The sequence below is a fragment of the Pelobates fuscus genome, chromosome 1 (assembly GCF_036172605.1).
Source record: "Pelobates fuscus isolate aPelFus1 chromosome 1, aPelFus1.pri, whole genome shotgun sequence".
NCBI lineage: Eukaryota > Metazoa > Chordata > Amphibia > Anura > Pelobatidae > Pelobates > Pelobates fuscus.
In genome coordinates, this window is record NC_086317.1 from 55,942,215 (window position 1) to 55,961,293 (window position 19,079).

General features: G+C 34.4%; 1 protein-coding gene across 3 annotated transcripts in view; it reads left to right on the top strand.

Moving 5' to 3' along the window:
- Window positions 1–19,079, top strand: part of CADM2 (cell adhesion molecule 2) — a 1,213,566-nt gene that overhangs the window by 1,019,588 nt on the left and 174,899 nt on the right. For all 3 annotated transcript variants that reach the window (XM_063448670.1, XM_063448687.1, XM_063448678.1), the window contains one exon: window positions 3,193–3,330. In XM_063448670.1, coding sequence (XP_063304740.1) covers window positions 3,193–3,330 — 138 coding nt within the window. The remainder of the gene's footprint in view (window positions 1–3,192; window positions 3,331–19,079) is intronic.

Below are 19,079 nucleotides of genomic sequence, written 5' to 3' on the forward strand. Positions count from 1 at the left end.
CAATTACATACTATTCATGAATTAAATCACTTTGTCTGGGTAGTCCTAGTATCACACCCCCTGGCTGAGACTCACACGGGCTCCCTACACACTTCCTGAAAAAAAACATCTAAATGCTGAAGCATCCCTTCACATTGTGTTTCATCTAGAATTTCTTATCTCCTGCTCTGTTAATTGCTTGATAGAACTGAAATAGCCTTGTGGTATAATTGAAGTTTAATTAGCAGAGAAAATATGAACTTGAAATTTAAACACACTGTGCTGTAAAGGCAAAACTTTTTTTCCACAGGGGCTGTGTAAATCTCATCCAGGGTAGGTGTGGCTATGGCTATATAAACAAAGTGATTTATCTCCTAAATTGAGCAGTAGCACTATACACTAAAACTGCTTAATTAAGCTAAAGTTATTTTGGTGCATAGAGTATCCCTTTATTGATAATATCAGTAATATCTACTTTGCATGAGTTTTGGTAAAAATACATTGGTTCTATTCACTAAAGATTCAATTTTACTGGCTTTGTAAGCAACATGGACAACGTTGAGTGAAATAGTCCATAACAGTTGTACACGAAAGACAAGTTTGTTGCACATCTATAGGTAACGTGTAGGAACAAAGTCATAAAATCCTGGTACCGTTAAAGCTAGGTAAAGCTTATCTCACGAATCATTGTGAAAAAACTAGCAGCTAGATGTACATTTCCAACAAATTCTTGGGAGTTTCATTTTTTTTGACAGTGTATGGATGAATAAAATAATTAGAAAATCAACATCTTTTGCAGTATAATTACGCAGCAATTATAACAATTATATCTAATGAAATTAGAATTACTTAATTTAAAGACTCATGCAAACTTTTAACAAAATGTGATATTTAATGTTCGAGTGCTGCTGAAGTTCTTGATTTTAAGTAAATAAAACTAAATTAAGGATATTGACATATGTATATTTCAAATATTTCCACACAACGTAAAGGGCCACTTCACTGCCGAAATAAAGAAAAATAATAATTTAAAAAACACTGTTTAGCAGATATATCCCCAATGAAAACATGCATTTAATAATGCATTTTTTCACTGGACATATTCCTAATGCAGTTTTCAAAAGCTGGAGAACTCTGTCTGCAGCCTTTGCAAGCAATTTCTTTTCTCTCCAGTCCAGATTTTCTGTGGATGTTAAAACCTTCCAAATGCAGCTCAATGAAAAGTCTTTGCAAGGCAAAGTTACACCTCTGGTAGTCACATTAAATAACTTTAAACATCTTAAACGCTTAAGTAACGCATGGTGATCATGGTGGTTGGAGTAACTCTTTACCTTGATTTACTTTTTTGTCACCTGGAATACCATTAACTTTCCTCCTACTTTATAACATGTATGACATTAAATTGTTTCTGCCATTGCTCCTACGTGCACACTTGAGTAGCACTTATTGTTGTTAACCCCTTAACCCCTTAAGGACCAAACTTCTGGAATAAAAGGGAATCCTGACATGTCACACATGTCATGTGTCCTTAACCCCTTAACCCCTTAAGGACCAAACTTCTGGAATAAAAGGGAATCATTACATGTCACACATGTCATGTGTCCTTAACCCCTTAAGGACACATGGCATGTGTGACATGTCAGGATTCCCTTTTATTCCAGAAGTTTGGTCCTTAAGGGGTTAAGGGGTTAAGGACACATGACATGTGTGACATGTCAGGATTCCCTTTTATTCCAGAAGTTTGGTCCTTAAGGGGTTAAAGAGAGAATCATTGCACATGCACGTGTGGCATGATGCCACATGTGTGCATACTGGGTACACTAAGACACGGAGATAGCTGTAAAACATAGAAGAAGTTACACTTGTATCACATTTTAAGTAATAACATAAATGTTTAGCAATTGATATTAACCTTTATTTGTTTGTGTCATAAAAGTAGTAGTACAATTTCACCCTGGGATATTGCTTTAAATTATGGCAACTAACAAAAAATATAAAAAAATTATGATTTTTATTCTCTGATTTGAAGAGTCAGCTAATATTTCATAAAATGAAATAATAATATTAGTCATATGCTATATAACACATTATTCCGAAGTTGCTTGAAGTTGTAAAAACTAATATGCTTGCTGTTAAAGCTTTTTTCATATTCAATAAATTTTAAGTCTTTTTATTACTTCTAAGATTGCACTTTCAATGATGCTCAAGGGTTTAGTTATGACTTAGCCTAGACCTCTGCTCCATATATTTAAGGACACGGCTGTCATACAATTTTAAAAGATGGGAAGGATTTTCAGTCACATGCCTTTTCTTAGCTTAGAATTTTGATTAGTTTTTCCATTTTTGTCCAATTCACTATTATATCTTGTTGTTTTATAGAGTTCAGTCCACCATTTATACTTTATTCCCTTAATGATCTAGCTTTTCTCCTCCAAGGGTTTCAGTGACACTAAAAATGAAAAAGATTCATTGAAAATCCCAAGAAATAACACTTAAACCCAACACTTTATGAGATTCATTGGAAGTCAGCCGCTGAATCAGATGAAATTGCTATAGTTTATTGCAAACACGCCTATGTCCCTAACCTGTTACACAGTTTTAAAAATTGATTCCTTTTTGTCCCCGCACTTCACATATTTTAGAATACGAGGCTTTTTTTTCGTTTAATAGGACTAATGCTGGTTGCCAGTTATATTAAACTTAATCCACATAGTGAATTGGCTTTGTGCATAGTTTGTGAGCTTGCTTTTTTAAGTCCCACTGAGACTATTTTACAAAAAATCTTTACAAGTTTGCCATTAAGGACAAAAACTACCCAATTCTAAGCACAGTATTTCAGGATAATAACTTCCTCAGCTTAATGTTTCTCTATGGAGACTCATCTTTGAAACCAAAGTAGAAATGTCTTGCTAAATCCTCTGTATGAATTGATGGCTAAAACATTAAAAAAAAACATTGCTAAGGGGAAGAAATGGATTTTTTATAAACCTTTCACTATTTGAATATATGATTATCAAAAGAGTTTTCTGAGGTTTGAAAACTGAAAAAAATTTACAGTTTCTATTTTTATAATTTCACTATAAATCCAAATTATTTATAGTAAATGGTTTATGTATATGTTTGTAAATGTGTTTTGTTATTGTATAAATTGTATATATTTGATACGTGGGATGGAACAAACATTTTCTAAAATATTTATTTTAATTATTTAAGGTGTCCCAGAAAAACCTCATATTTCTGGATTTTCATCTCCAATTATGGAAGGCGAAATGATTCAACTGACATGTAAAACATCAGGGAGCAAGCCAGCTGCTGATATCAGATGGTTTAAAAATGACCAAGAAATTCAAGGTAAATACTGATTGCAATCAATAAAAAGGCCATTAATTTAATTTTCCTACACAGGATTGTATTTACAGTGCATACGCATTGCTTGTTGATAGTTTCTTTTGCAGTTGTTAACCATGGTACACAAAATACAAAATCAAGGCATGATTACTGTGCATTCTTACAGGCTGGAAACAAAATAAAATTGTGATGATTTTAAGGTGTTCCTGTACATTCTAACCTGATCTGTTTCCCCAAATTTGCTTTGGTTTTAAAAAGCTGTGATCAAAACAGTGTTTATTGCTAAGGGTATCTGCAGATACCTGTAGATACTCTAGTAACCTGCCAAGAATGGGATACATTGACCAGGCCAACTACCTGGTTTTGCACCCTCCCTGTCAAGGGCCCTATTTAATCTTGACCTGTCGAGAGTCCAAGAAGGAAGAATTTCCCAAATAAGTGGAATACTTTTATAAGAGCATGCATTAGATTGCTAGAGTAGGACCTGCCAAAAATGGGGTACATTGACATTGTGGCATGCTTATGCAATGTATGGTCATATACTGTAGCTAAACCTCCACTATTTTTTTGCCTAGGTGAGTTTTAGATAAAACTATTACAATCTGTGAAACTTGAAATTGCTGTTTAGTGAATGAGAGAGTGCACTGGTTCTTGTGTTTCACACACACACACACACACACACACACACACACACACACACACACATATATATATATACATAAGCCTTGAGAGTTTAGAAATTACATTTTAGAAGAGTCAGATCTAAACTGTGTGGTTTTATTGAAACACTGTATATAATGATATAATGTGCATTCTGTTTACTCAATTATTGTACTTTGATTTAGCAAATGAAAAAAAAAATAAAAAAGATTGCATTTCTTATATTCCCATAAGCAATAATCTGGATACATGGATGTACTTTCATGGTTTAACATTCTTTTCTAGACCATTTCTCAATATAAATAAGTAAACAAATAAATATGATTGGTCCTTTATAGTTAAGAAAATGAGTTCAGAAACATTATGTAAATACCTAACAGCATTTCATAGCTATGGCCAGCTATACAGAAGCACTGACTTTGTGGAAACTCAACATTAGATTATTTAAGAAATGTGTGAGAAATAATGAAGGTTGATGGAGGGAAGAAAAACAGGAATCGAGTTTGAGCTTTTTAGATCCCATAAATTAAATTGGCCATTAATTACCTAAATTATCTGACGTTCATGTGAATAGAGTTTAGTTATGGATAGCAATAATTCTAAATTTATGAGATAACAGAACACGAGGTCTTCAAAATATTCAATCAAGGTTAAATTTTTGAAATAAACTTAAAAGAAATTCAAACCTAGTGGTTTCCAGATGAACCCGGTCAGGGTGGAATTCAATTGCATTTTCACTGAATACCTAACTCTTTATGAACCTAGAATTATCATGTTTTTGCTGTGATATGCAGTCTAGTAACTGGCACTAATATAATTTAAAACCACTTTACCTTTCTTGCAAGGCATGCTGGGACTAACTACCCACTATTTCTTTTTATTTCAGTTATCTTCTTTGCCTTCAGGGGATTCATAAACTGTATTCTATTACATTTTTTTTTTTATTAGGACACTTGGGATGTATATGATCCCAGTAGAATTTGATACTATTAAAATGTATTTCAAAATGGCATTTTGACAAATCTGTATAAAAAAGATGTCCTGCTGAACTAAAAATATCAATACGCAGTTCATATCTCCATAAAACACAAATAACTTTCGTCTTGTGGGGTTGCCCAATGACTTTTAATAGGTAATGCGATGACAATATCGTATTGGGAAAAGACGTGAATTGGAATTTTACATGTGTACAACTTGGTGACAGTAATTTATCATCATAAAAGTAGGACAAGTGTGGTGCAAAATGCTAAATGCGGATAAAGCTAAGTAAATAATAACCCATGAATAATAACAAATATCAATACGCAGTTACTTTCTCCATTAAACAGAAATAACATTTCTCTTGTGGGGTTGCCCAGTGACTTTTGATATCAGACATGATGACAATATTGTAATGTGAGAGCATGTGGGTTGGAATTCTGCATGTGTGATAGTAATTTATCATTGTCAAAATAGGACAAATCTGGTGCACACTGCTCAATGAGGCTAAAGCAATATAAATAATAAGACATTTTGTTCCATATTTTTCAACCCCTTAAATCAAAATTTGTTCAGCTTTGTAAACCTCTTGATACTTGGTTTGCCAAACATTCTGTCATAACAGCATCAAAATAAAGTTTTAAAAACACTGGTATTTGATAAGTATGATCAGGTCCATTTAAAATGCTATAAGGTGAATAGTTAGGATATTGTAATATACCTAACTATATGTAATGACAGCGAGACATGTTTAAAACCATATGTATTATCTTGTATTTTATAAAGCTGAATATAAGCAAAAAAAAAAACTGTTTGATTCTTGTCAGCACAAAAAAAACTAAACATTAATATATTTTATTCTGGATGATACTAATGGTTCTTTAAAGAGAAAATCAATCTTAAAATAGACTTTCAGAAAACACAAAAATAATTCTAAAACTGCTAAATATTTGTCCATAAATATTTGTGTAGAAAGATCTTAGGAAGACCCAATTGATTTATAATATATAAAAAATTATACATAAATAGCATTTTCCTCTTTTTAGTTTTTACACAATGAGATTTGATGGGCCTATGTTGAATTTGACAAAATAGAGAGGTACTTGCTACTAGTATTATATTAACCCCTTAACACCGCAGCCAAATGTACAAGTTGTGAACAGAACAAAACGTAAACAAAACCTGGCATTTGCTCTATATGTCTGTCCAACCGTAATTCACCTCTTTCATATTAAATGCATCCCCCCTTATTATATATCATTTTATTCAGGGGAAGCAGGGCTTTCATTTAACATCAAATATTTAGGTATTGAACATAATTTAATATAAAAAATATATTAAAAAATGGGAGAAAAAAATAATTTTTTAATTTTTTTTAGTTCTATGTGACATTTTAACTGTGGATGTCAAAATACTGTTTGCTTTTACTGCAATACAATACACATATTTGTATTTAGCGATGTCTCACGTGTAAAACAGTACCCCCTATGTACAGGTTTTATGGTGTTTTGGGAAGTTACAGGGTCAAATATAGCGTGTTACATTTGAAATTGAAATTGGCCAGATTGGTTACGTTGCCTTTGAGACTGTATAGTAGCCCAGGAATTAAATTTACACCCATAATGGCATACCATTTGCAATAGTAGACAACCCAAGGTATTGCAAATGGGGTATGTCCAGTCTTTTTTAGTAGCCATTTGGTCACAAACACTGTCCAAAGTTAGCGTTAGTATTTGTTTGTGTGTGAAAAATGCAAAAACGCCAATTTTGGCCAGTGTTTGTGACTAAGTGGCAACTAAAAAAGTCTGGACAAACCCCATTTGCAATACCTTGGGTTGTCTACTATTGCAAATGGTATGCCATCATAGGGGTAATTTTCATTCTTGGGCTACCATAGGGTCACAAAGGCAACGTAAGCAATCTGGCGAATTTTAATGTGAAAAAAATGAAACACAAGCCTTATATTTGACGCTGTAACTTTTGAAAACACCATAAAACCTGTACATGAGGGGTACTGTTGTACTCGGGAGACTTCGCTCAACACAAATATTTGTATTTCAAAACAGTAAAAAGTATTGCAGCAATAATATCGTCCGTGTAAGTGCTGTTTGTGCGTGAAAAATGCAGAAAACGTCACTTTTACTGGCGATATCATCGTTGTAATACATTTTACTGTTTTGAAACACTAATATCTGTGTTCAGCAAAGTCTCCCGAGTAAAACAGTACCCCCCCATGTACAGGTTTTATGGTGTCTTGGAAAGTTATAGGGTTAAATATAGTGCTAGCAAATTAAATTCCCTATACTTTCGGCATGGGTTGTCAGGCAGGTCCCGCTAATTGTAATTAATTAGGATACCTAATTATGTAAAATTATTACATAAATATATGTGTAGAATTATTATATGTATATATATACATATGTGTATATATACGTATATATATATATATTTTTTTAAAATATTTTTATTTATATATAGGTATATATATAGTGATATATATGGAAAGAGAAAAAATCAGCGCTAGATTGCCACACAAGAAAATAATAGTAAGGCTGCAATCCTTAAAGGGGAGTCCCCTATAATCCCCTAATGATAAGAAATGATGCAAAATAGAACAAAAAAAGGTTGCGCCTAAAATATACAGTAAAACATATAAGAGTGTATATAATAAATAATATAAAATAATACAATATAATATTGAATATTAAATGAAATATAAATGGATAATTGGCAATAGTCCAAAGCACTTATCATAAGTCCATAATGGTAGATGCCGTGTATAAGAACAGGGATCCTGAGGCGTAAAATGGGGTGTGTCTTCACAAATGGGTACTTGCAATCCAGTGAGGTAATATGTGAAGAAAAAAAACAAGAGGAACTCCAATGGCACAGTATATAGATGAATAAAATGGTAAATAAAATAAAATAAAAGTAGTCTTACTCACACTTTTCAGAGCTAGAACCTAGCTCTGATATAACGCACGTGAAGTGGAATAATCCCCACTCAAGGATATGCGGCGTAATATTGATTGGCGAGTATCTGGCTCAGATTCAACGTCCAAGTTGGTATTATTCGACCCAGGGAGATAAAATAAAGTATATAGTGCTCTCTGTATAGTAATTAAAAGGTATAAAAAGAGAATAAATATACTACTCACAGTATATAGAGCAGGCTTGTACTGCTCAATGTAGGCGCTCGGGTGGTATCATCCCCACCTAAGGATTCTTTAGGCTTCTCGTCAGGTAGATAGTATATGTATAGTCCAGGGAAAAAGAAATCAAAATGGCTATAAAATGTTTTATGCCAAAGTATTTTCTTTATTGTAAAGTAATAAAATTAATATCTAAACGCGTTTCGCCGCAAGGGCTTCTTCAAGTAGATAATAGTAAAAACTATTTTCCCTGGACTATACATATACTATCTACCTGACGAGAAGCCTAAAGAATCCTTAGGTGGGGATGATACCACCCGAGCGCCTACATTGAGCAGTACAAGCCTGCTCTATATACTGTGAGTAGTATATTTATTCTCTTTTTATACCTTTTAATTACTATACAGAGAGCACTATATACTTTATTTTATCTCCCTGGGTCGAATAATACCAACTTGGACGTTGAATCTGAGCCAGATACTCGCCAATCAATATTACGCCGCATATCCTTGAGTGGGGATTATTCCACTTCACGTGCGTTATATCAGAGCTAGGTTCTAGCTCTGAAAAGTGTGAGTAAGACTACTTTTATTTTATTTTATTTACCATTTTATTCATCTATATACTGTGCCATTGGAGTTCCTCTTGTTTTTTTTCTTCACATATTACCTCACTGGATTGCAAGTACCCATTTGTGAAGACACACCCCATTTTACGCCTCAGGATCCCTGTTCTTATACACGGCATCTACCATTATGGACTTATGATAAGTGCTTTGGACTATTGCCAATTATCCATTTATATTTCATTTAATATTCAATATTATATTGTATTATTTTATATTATTTATTATATACACTCTTATATGTTTTACTGTATATTTTAGGCGCAACCTTTTTTTGTTCTATTTTGCATCATAGTGATATATATGTATATATTTATGTATATAGATATATATATTATGATATATATGTTATTTTGTTCTACGTGTATTTTGATATAAATATATATATTAATATCACAATACAGTTAGAACGAAATAACACACATCTATATATTTTTTAATTATTTATTTTTAAATATGTTTTAATTTAATTTTTTTACGTATTTACATATATATTTTTTATATTATATATAAATATATATATAACAATAACTATATATATATTTAATCAGTATCAGTCTACGTGTAATTTGATATTAATATATTGTATATATATATATATATATTAATATTTAAATACACGTCGTGTATGTGTAAATGTGTGTGTGTGTGTGTGTATGTGTATATATATATACTTAGATCATATATATATATAATATATATGATCTAAGTATATTTTATTTGTAACTGTAATTTTTTTAATTTATTTTTTTAACTAATATTTTTTTTTTTTTTACAGGACAGGGGGCAGAGACAGTGTCAGCCAGTGATTTCACATCACTGGCTGACACACAGGATCAGTGATCACAATGACTGCCTGTCACTGTGATCACCTCCTGCAGATTGGGTAATTGACCACAGGGGGAGTGCCTGGGTGGTACAAGCACTCCCCCCTTCCAATCTGCAGGGGGATCATTGTGCCAGTTACATGTGTCAGCCAATAGGCTGACTCATGTAACACTGATCGCAGTGACAGGCTGTCACTGCGATCAGAGAGCTCTGAGATCGCAGTGACAGCCTGTCACTGCGATCTCAGACTTAGCAGATCGCGGTCACTGACCCCAGGGGGACTGCCTGGGGGGGCAGGTAAGTCCCCCGACCGCGATCTGCAGAAGGGGAAAGCCGCCGGCCACATGTGTCAGCCGATTTGAAATCGGCTGACACATGCTGAATACTGGTCGCAGTGAGAGCCTGTCGCTGCGATCAGAGACTGCAGATCACGGTCACCGGCCACAGGGGGGGTTGCCTGGGGGGCCAGGCATCCCCCCCGACCGCGATCTGCAGCGGGCAATTAGCGCCGGCCACGTGGGCGCCCATTATGGCGAGGACGTACTATTACGCCCGCCGGCGTTTAGAGCCGGTTCCTGCAGGGCGTAATAGTACGTCCTCCGGATTTAAAGGGTTAATTAAAACGTTGCGTTTAATATATTGATTTAAAATATTACTGTTCATAAATCTTAAGATAAACTAGAAAAAAATGATTAGTAGTAAGAATGTCAAAAGTATAAAACTAAAATATATAAAGAAAAAAAAACTATATAAAATTATACAAGAACATATAAGATGATAAGTGTTGGTAAAAGAACACCATAAGTCAGATTAATTGATAATCAATACGTATATTGCTGGAATAGCAGGCTGAGCCCAGATATAAAAAGCTGTAGTGTTTCTTAGGAGATGCCAGCAAAGCCAAAACTGGCGATCCCAGGAGACACAAAATATCGAATAGAGTAAATATAACAATGTACAACCTGTATGATACAATTGTTACAATTTTCCTTGAAGGGAACTGTTAGTATCGCAATGCTAAAGTTATAGACTCCAAAAGTAGGAACTCAGCCTGGGCCGTCACCAATACCAGCTAAAAAATGAAATCACTGAGTAGGTGACTAATATCCTAAAATAGTGCTTTTAACTGTTGTACTGTAAACTTCTAAGCTGTACCTTTGAGGGCACCTGTTCTGTGTTAGAAAGCTATCTGCTATCTAAGATAAGCACCATTAGGAAAAGATAAGTCAAGAACATGCCCTGCCTATACAACTCCAAAAGAACATCATGTCCATGGTCTAATTCTAAACAAAATCTTAAAATAATAATTATCAGAGGATAGTGCAGAGCACTTTAAGCACTTATTACTTTAAGATTTATCTCTCTCTCTCTCTATATATATATATATACAGAGCTAGCCAGAAAAAAATATTTCACATTTCAACAAAAGAAAAACTTGTATAAATATTTTAATACTAAATTCATTTCAATTCAAGTTATCTTTGACCTCTACAATTACTAGAGGTGATTAAAGTAGTTGTCATTAAGAGTGTTAAGGCCCACTTTTTCAAGTTGGCATAGTGCGGCCTTATGGCATTAACTTGTTAAACTGTCTCTTTTTGTTGAATGGCACCATTGCATATGTTTGAAACCAAGAGGACTGTGCTCACTTGAACATTTATACATTATAAGGGTGCTGCTGGGGCCAATTCATACACTATACAAGCTCCAACGCACTCATTCATTTACTAAACAGCAATTTCAAAGCTCATAATGTAATAGTTTTTTTGTTTTTTTTTAACACCTAGTTTAGGCAAGAATACTTGACACTGTGGAAGGCTTATGCGATGTGTGATCATATAATGCAATTAAAGCCTCATTATTTTTTACCTAAACTAGATGTTGTTGTTTTTTTAAACTATTTAATTGTGAGCTCTGATGTTGCATTTTAGTGAATTTGTGAGTGTGCTGGATTTTGTATGAAGTCTAACCACAAATATAGCTAAAGGCTTTCAATCCATCGATCAACCAATCTCATGATGACAGTCTCCAACAACTAAACTATTTTCAAGTTCTCTCATGTTCCCATGCCTTTAGTTATAAACTATGAGCTAAAAACAAAATCCCTGTTTTTAGAGAGATGTTCACACACCATTCTGTGTGGACTACTAGTGGCCCAGAGGGCCTTCTATGTGATTCTCAAAGAGAGATCAAGGATGCAATAGAATATTTTACTTTAGATACATTTTTTTTTATACAAAGGTATAAGAGAATAAATGTTACATAACAGTCATGTTTTGCTTTTAACCAGAATTATATGTTCCTCCTTATATAATGTCATAAAGACCTTTGGTTTCACCATCTTATATCTAAAATAACCCTTGAACGATTGCCTTTGAATGAATACTGCAGTATTATGAAATATGAAACAACTTCAAGATGTTGAACAATGCATTGATAGCACAAAAATAAATGGATGAGATTTGAAATAAAATGTTTGAATCCTTCAATAATGTAACCTAGAAGAAAAACAATGTTTTTCAGTAGCTGATACTGAAAACTCATCCTTTAGCCTAGAAAATCCCTATAGTTTTTTTTATATATTTATATTTTATATGTTTTGTTTTGTTTTGTTTTGTTACATGGGGAACCAAAGTAAAGTCCAGGTGTATTTTAGTATTTTATTTTCACATTGTTTAAAGGGGATTTGTCACTTCCCAGGAATTTCAATTTTATATTTACTCACCCCTATATTTAACAAAATGTAATTGTGAGGGGTGAAAAACAAAATGTAATGGATATACCTCTTTACTCAGTTTTTGCCCTCTGTCACTCATTGTTAGGAGTTGTGTGCTTTGTACCAAGTAGTCAGTATAGAGAAAGAATTCAGAAAGTAGAATAAATGGCTCAATGTTTCTTTCTGTTCTTTTTAGTTGTAATGTTTGCCCAGGCTTTGTCTTGCCTAAACTGGATTTTCTAAATCTTTAAAGGTACACTGTAGTCATTATAGCCTGCCCCTGCAAGCTTTTCAGAAAAAAAAGTCATTGTTTACATTGCTGTCTAGTAACACCTCTTGTGGCAGTCACTTTTGTGACGGGCACTAGAAATGGTTCCTCTGCTGATTCAATACAACTCTAAGAAGAGCTGTTGATTGGCGCAACGCAACATTTTCCCACACATGCGCAGTAGCCTCTCATTGCTTTCCTTTGGGAAAGCATTGGATTGGCTGAGATCATCAAGATTGATTATCTCAGCCATGGAGGCGGGGCCAGCCATGTCAAAACCAGAGAGGCAATGGATAAAAGGTAAGTTTAAAATCTTTTTACTCCATTTTTAGGGGGGTCAGGAGCTTAATTATTTACTCAGCCCTATAGTGTTAGAAATACATGAAGAAAATGTCAGTGTCTTATACAATGTTCTTAATCCTACATAAGTGACAGTTTCCCTTTAATCCAAGTGTATTTGTTTTGTTTAAATAGTGCAGCTGAGAGCTTCACTTTGCCATTCTTAGCTGTATCACTGAAAGGGTTATTAAGATATTGTTAGCTAGTAATGTTGCACATGTGTAGTGACTGTTTAAGTGTGGTCTAATTGCTTAGCAGATGTGTTTTTTTTTCTCCCATTAAGACGTTTAAAGCATCTTTAGTCACACTAAGGTGAGGAAGAAACATTTTGGCAATAACTTGGCCTTTTTAACATGAATTAAGCTAGTATAAGGCATAGAATTGGTCGTTAACTTTTCTCTCCCATAAGGTTTCATACGGAGAAAAAAAAAAAAACAACCACCGCTGGCAAGTTTTAACCTATATTAAAATCCGCTATCAAGTCTCATTGAATCAGGAGTCTGCAGAATCTTACACCATCAGCTGATTTTCTTTTGATGTGAGGAATTTAAAATATCCCCTGGCCTGTAAAGCATTGCAAAATATATTTAAAAACTTAAAAATCTCCTTACAACCGCAGCATACATCACACTGTATAGCCAGAGCTCGGCTTCATTTGGGCAGGGTCATTATAAAGAGCAATAGGGTTTTTGAGAATTCCAAGTGAATTCAAAGAGAATTTTACATTTAAGGTCAAAATATCCGAACTGGAAAATTTCTCTAAGTCAGCAATGCTGTCAGTTTGGCTACACTGGCCTTAAATTTGCAATCCATTTTGAATTTATTCTAAATTCTCCCTTTTGTGAATTACCCTGTAGAAACACATGTAGTGGGAGCTAATAGAGCAGCAACATACACAAACAGGGATATTAACTAAAGTAAGAATTCAAAGTGAATTTAAAGTTACAGGCCAAATTAGCCAAATTAGCCAAATTGGAAGCATAGTTGACTCAGAGAATTTTCCCAGTTTGCCTATTTTTATGTTGAATTGGAAATTTGCTTTGAATGCTCATTTTAGTGAATAACCCTGAAATTGAAAGACAGGGAAACAGGTTGCTACTGAGTAGCTGGTTTATTAGAAATGGTCACAAGTATTCATCACCAGGCATATGGGACAATAAGAAGTACGCGTTAGGCGCATGTCTAAGCCTGGGCCTTCTGAGGGTGCATGAAATTTATAACCTTACATTTATGATCATGAATACATTTGAATAACACCCATTCTAACTCAAAAACTTGGCCAAATTCTTGTTAACCATAATTCTAACCCTAATCCCATACCTGAGTGCAGAGTCTGAAATTGACGATCACAGCATGCAGTACATGAGAGTATATTCATGTCTGCTGCTAAACTTCCTCACTAATCAGACACACACCATAATTGGCCACATATACAATAAGTCTTTAAACAGGCAACTTATAACATACATTGTTTGTCAATAAACTACTTTGAATTGACAAGAAAGAACAAAGTTGTAGTCCTAGAACCATAGTTTTCTAGCGCCCTCCCCCCTCGCGGTTCCTTCGCAATATAAAGGCTAAAAACTATACTTAAAATATGAGTGTCCCTCCAATATAGAATAGATATATGCAAAATGAGGACACAGCTGTAGATCTACAGAGAATAAAATGAAACAATAGTGCAGCACTGTATGATAAAATATGAGTGTCCCTCCAAGATTATTGCTGGGATATCCCTGGAGGAAGCTGTCACCTCTGTCTACTAAGATAAGTGTTGTATATTCATCTTTTTGTTTTAAGGGCAAAAAGTGATTGTTCTTTTGTATTATATAAAAACTGTACTTACATGATTTCTGCACCAATGTCCCTTGGCGCTGGTCAGTGCTCTGCCCCCTCTGATGTCACCCAATGTGGGGGTGCTAAAGCGCATGCATGGTGAGCACCGTAAGTACATTAGGCCTTCCCCATAGGAAAGCACTGTTGCAATGCTTACCTATGGAGAATTGACTGACGCTGGATGTCCTCACGCAGAGCGTGAAGATGTCCAGTGTCAGGTGACCAAAGGTTGCCTAACCACCAGGAAGTGACTCTAGTGGCTGTCTGATTGACATCCACTACAGGCAGTCTTAACCCTGCAAGGTAATTATTGACGTTTCTCAGATGAAGTGGCCTGGGTGCCTATAGTGTCCCTTTAAGGTCTTTCTTTGCACTTTGCCAACACATAAGAGTAGGAAAAGGAGGCATTTGCTAAATTATTAGGTATAGCCTCCTTAGTGGGATACTAGTTGGTCCCTGTTTCTTTATTAACGGGAACAACTTCACATGAACCTTTTAAAGCTCACTCATATCACTAGGCAGTGTGAGCAAGGAATCTACATAAAGTTTATCTTTTATTTTAGTAATATTAAACTGACTAACCCTAAAATTGAGGATTGCACTCACCTAATTATACTCACACTTGTTGCTAAAATGTCCTCATTTAATTTTTGTAAAAAAAATGTCAGTGAATTTTACTTACGATTGTTTAATATAAAAAAAACTACTAAATGAAAATACATATTCTGTACATATTATTCAGTTTTAACATTTATTTAGGATAGCAAATGGGTGCAACAATTATTCGTTAAACAAACATAAGCTTTTTCTAAAGAACGATAACTACATGTAGTTATTGTTAAAACTCATTAAGAGACTATTCAGACTTTATTTTAATAAAGCTCTATTCAATATGTGTTCGGCTAAAAGGTTTTGTTATGAAATGCTAACACGTTTCATTTTGCTGGTATGTCTGTAAGTATTATACAATGAATTATGATTTTACATACTTTTGTTATGGTTACTTTTGTAATAGATATGTAGCTATGGAATAATTGTAAACAGGGACATTTATCCTTGAAAAAGGACAAATAAAGTATGTGCTCTGGATTGTGCTCATCTAGTCAACGGTCTCTCACTCAGCTACTGGAGAACTCTATGTTTTACAACACAGACATTTTGAAGGATAAATAAAATATTCTATAACGTTCTTTTACCTTTGTATAGTAAATTACCTGATGCAAACTTGCCAACAAACACTTTCATAAAGTGTCTGGAGTGTTAAGAAAATGGTTTACAGCAGGAGGCACACGAACAACATACTGACAAATGTGAAAACAAGTGTGCATCACATTAACAAACTATATTGCATCTAAAATATTTTGTAGATGTGACAGCTGTAACGTGAATGTTGTCTGTTTTTTCATTGCTTTCTATATTAGCGTTACAAAGTTATGTAATAAAAGTGAATATTGACTAATCAGCTATTGCAAATATGCTACACGATGTCCAGTTATTTGGTTTTAATACATCATTTCATAGAATTATCTCAGATGAGGCCAGGTTCCCAAATCACAAACCATACAAGCTACGCAATGGCCAAACATATTTGTTTTCATTCGTAATTATGAAATCTTCCCATCCCGCAAAAAAAAAATAGATGATTAATGAGAATAAAAAAATATTGATGCCTCGGGAACAGTTACTGATTGTTGACTTTACTCGCAGATTAAGTGGCAAGTGATCAATAATGAGAAAAAAGGAGGACCAAAAAAAATAAATCTATATTTATATATTATATATTTCATAAATAAATCATATATATGAATATTTAGATTTGTTTCCACCTTCTTTTTTATTTTTTTGTGCTTGATCTGTGAACCAAATGGCAGGAAAATACCCCTATTAGTGTACTCCATAATGTATACATAATATTATACTGTGCATATATTTTCAGTGCACTGATTGGCATGTTTTCACAACCCTTTTGGTCTGTCTGATTCGTGTCCAAATTGGGTTTTCGGTACCGAATTTCTGCCAAGCCGAACTGACATATGGATGAACTTAATTTTCTCGCCATGTGGTCTATTTCCTAATCATCACAGAAAACATGACGGAACAAATCCAATTTAAAACCACTAATAATTATATCTATGCATTGTACCAGACAGTTTTGTTATGAATTAAGCTGGTGTTATATGTTCTGGTTCAGTCTTGTGATCTATAATGAGCTGTGTACCCATCCCAACTGGCAACAATTTCAATTAGAAAAAGGAACTGTGCAAGAATAAATTGTTCTTATGTGTTTCATGCCTTTAAAGGTGATTTATTACAGACTTGAGGTAACAAAAGTGACCAATGGTAAGCATTCCTTCACACATCAAAACTGAAATAAAAGGGTGTCCTCATGACCCCTGCACAATTATTTTTATATAATAAAATCTCATTAGGATTTTTTTTTTATTACTGTATAGAGCCAGGAACACCCAGACTTTTTAAAAAATACTATAGATTGCTGGGCCTGTCTGCTTCATATGCATTCTAAATGCAGTATTTTTATACAAACAGGGTTATTTACTAAAGTAAGAATTCAAAAGCTAAAGTTGCTGGACTGAAAGCAAAGCTGACTTAGCACGTTTCCAGTTCAGCTATTTTAACATGAAAGGAACACTCCATACTTATTTATGTATTTTTTTTTAACAAAAACCACCACCTAGTAGATATACCCCAAGGAATACATGCATGCTTCTCATTGAGAAGCATCTGAATCTATGCACTCATGCGCATGTCTGTCAACTTGTGCATTAACACACCGCACATCTGATTTGAGGTCTATGGAGTCTCTCGAGTTTCAAAAGATGCTGGTCTGAGGTATGAGGCAGGCGCGCTCAAGTAACGAGTAGCCCTGTAAATGTGCTCTAATGGTTGAAATGAACATTTATCTCAAGTCAATTTAACTAATCAAAATGAATTCATCCCCTGTTGAAAATCAGGCTTATTGTAAAACCTTATATATATATATATATATATATATATATATATATATATATATATATATAAATGCAGACAGCTCTTGCACTCTTCACTGTTTGTTTAGTACCTGGTGCTCTGGTAGCTCATGCACAGCAATAGAAAAAAATATACCAGCACTCCTCGGATTTTCAAATGAAGTTTTCCTTTTATTCCAAAGTACAATTTCGACGTTTCAGCTCTCCCTCAGAGCTTTCATCAGGACATATACAAAATTCTAAAACATAAACATGTTTTTGACTTATATAGGGAGCTAAAATCAAGGTAAGTACTCACTTTTACAGATGATTGTCATTTCCCATTCCCGCCCGATATATATATATATATATATATACTGTCAGCTATTCAAACAAAAGCAATTGAAATAGCTTAACACAAGAATGCTTAAAGTAGTTTCCCAAAAATTAAACTTTCAACTTCAAAATTCAAGATTCAACTTTCTCAAAATGATTCAACCGCCTGAATATTATCCCTCACAACAGAATAAATATGCAAAACAGGTATTGTCTCAAGTATACCTGAGCTGGAACACTTGAAATACCTGAACTGACTAAGGGTTTGTTGAGTGTGACGTTTGACTGCATGTTAGAAATATGGCTATATTAGTTGTACATGTGTGTGTATGTTTATATATACATTCACCTTAGGCAGGATCTCTGGAGTTAAATGGAAGACAACCATATCATGTTGAAAAATAGTGAATGGAGGTACACAGCATCAATCCTGGAGTTCATACATTCACCTTGCTGAGGTTCCAGCTACCAGCATCAGCACTTTCTCCCCACAGTAGCATTTAGATCTTTAATCACACTTTTGATGGTTCTAGAAACAGCAGTGAAAACGGCAGCTGAAAGACAACCTGCATTGGCAGGTGTATACATTTGGACAGTTTTGCGTCCACTTTGATCCATAGACTTGCATAAAAAAAGCCGAGTTGTGAAGCAGTAGCATCGTGCCACAGGCTACCCTGGAAATTGGTGCATCCACCTTTAGTTGTTTAGTCCAGGAGGTGAAAGTACCTTCCTCCACACGGTAAAATTTGGCCTCTTTTCTTACCTCTAAGCCCTTTGAAATACCTTGAAACTTCCTTGTAAGTCATGCCCACCTGTCATGTGGCTGTGCCGGTATAAGTTATGCTGAAGCGGCTATAGGTGATGCTGAAGCCAGTCAGTTCATAACTGTTTTCCTTCCACTGCTTTCCCATCAGAACCAAAACATGGTGTAGAATCAGAAAATACCATGCAACTTCCTTGTAAGCTCTGCCAACATGTCCTGTGGCTGCACAGGTGTAGGAGAAGCTGAAGAGGTTACCTTCTGAAGACAGGCAATGCACAACAGTCT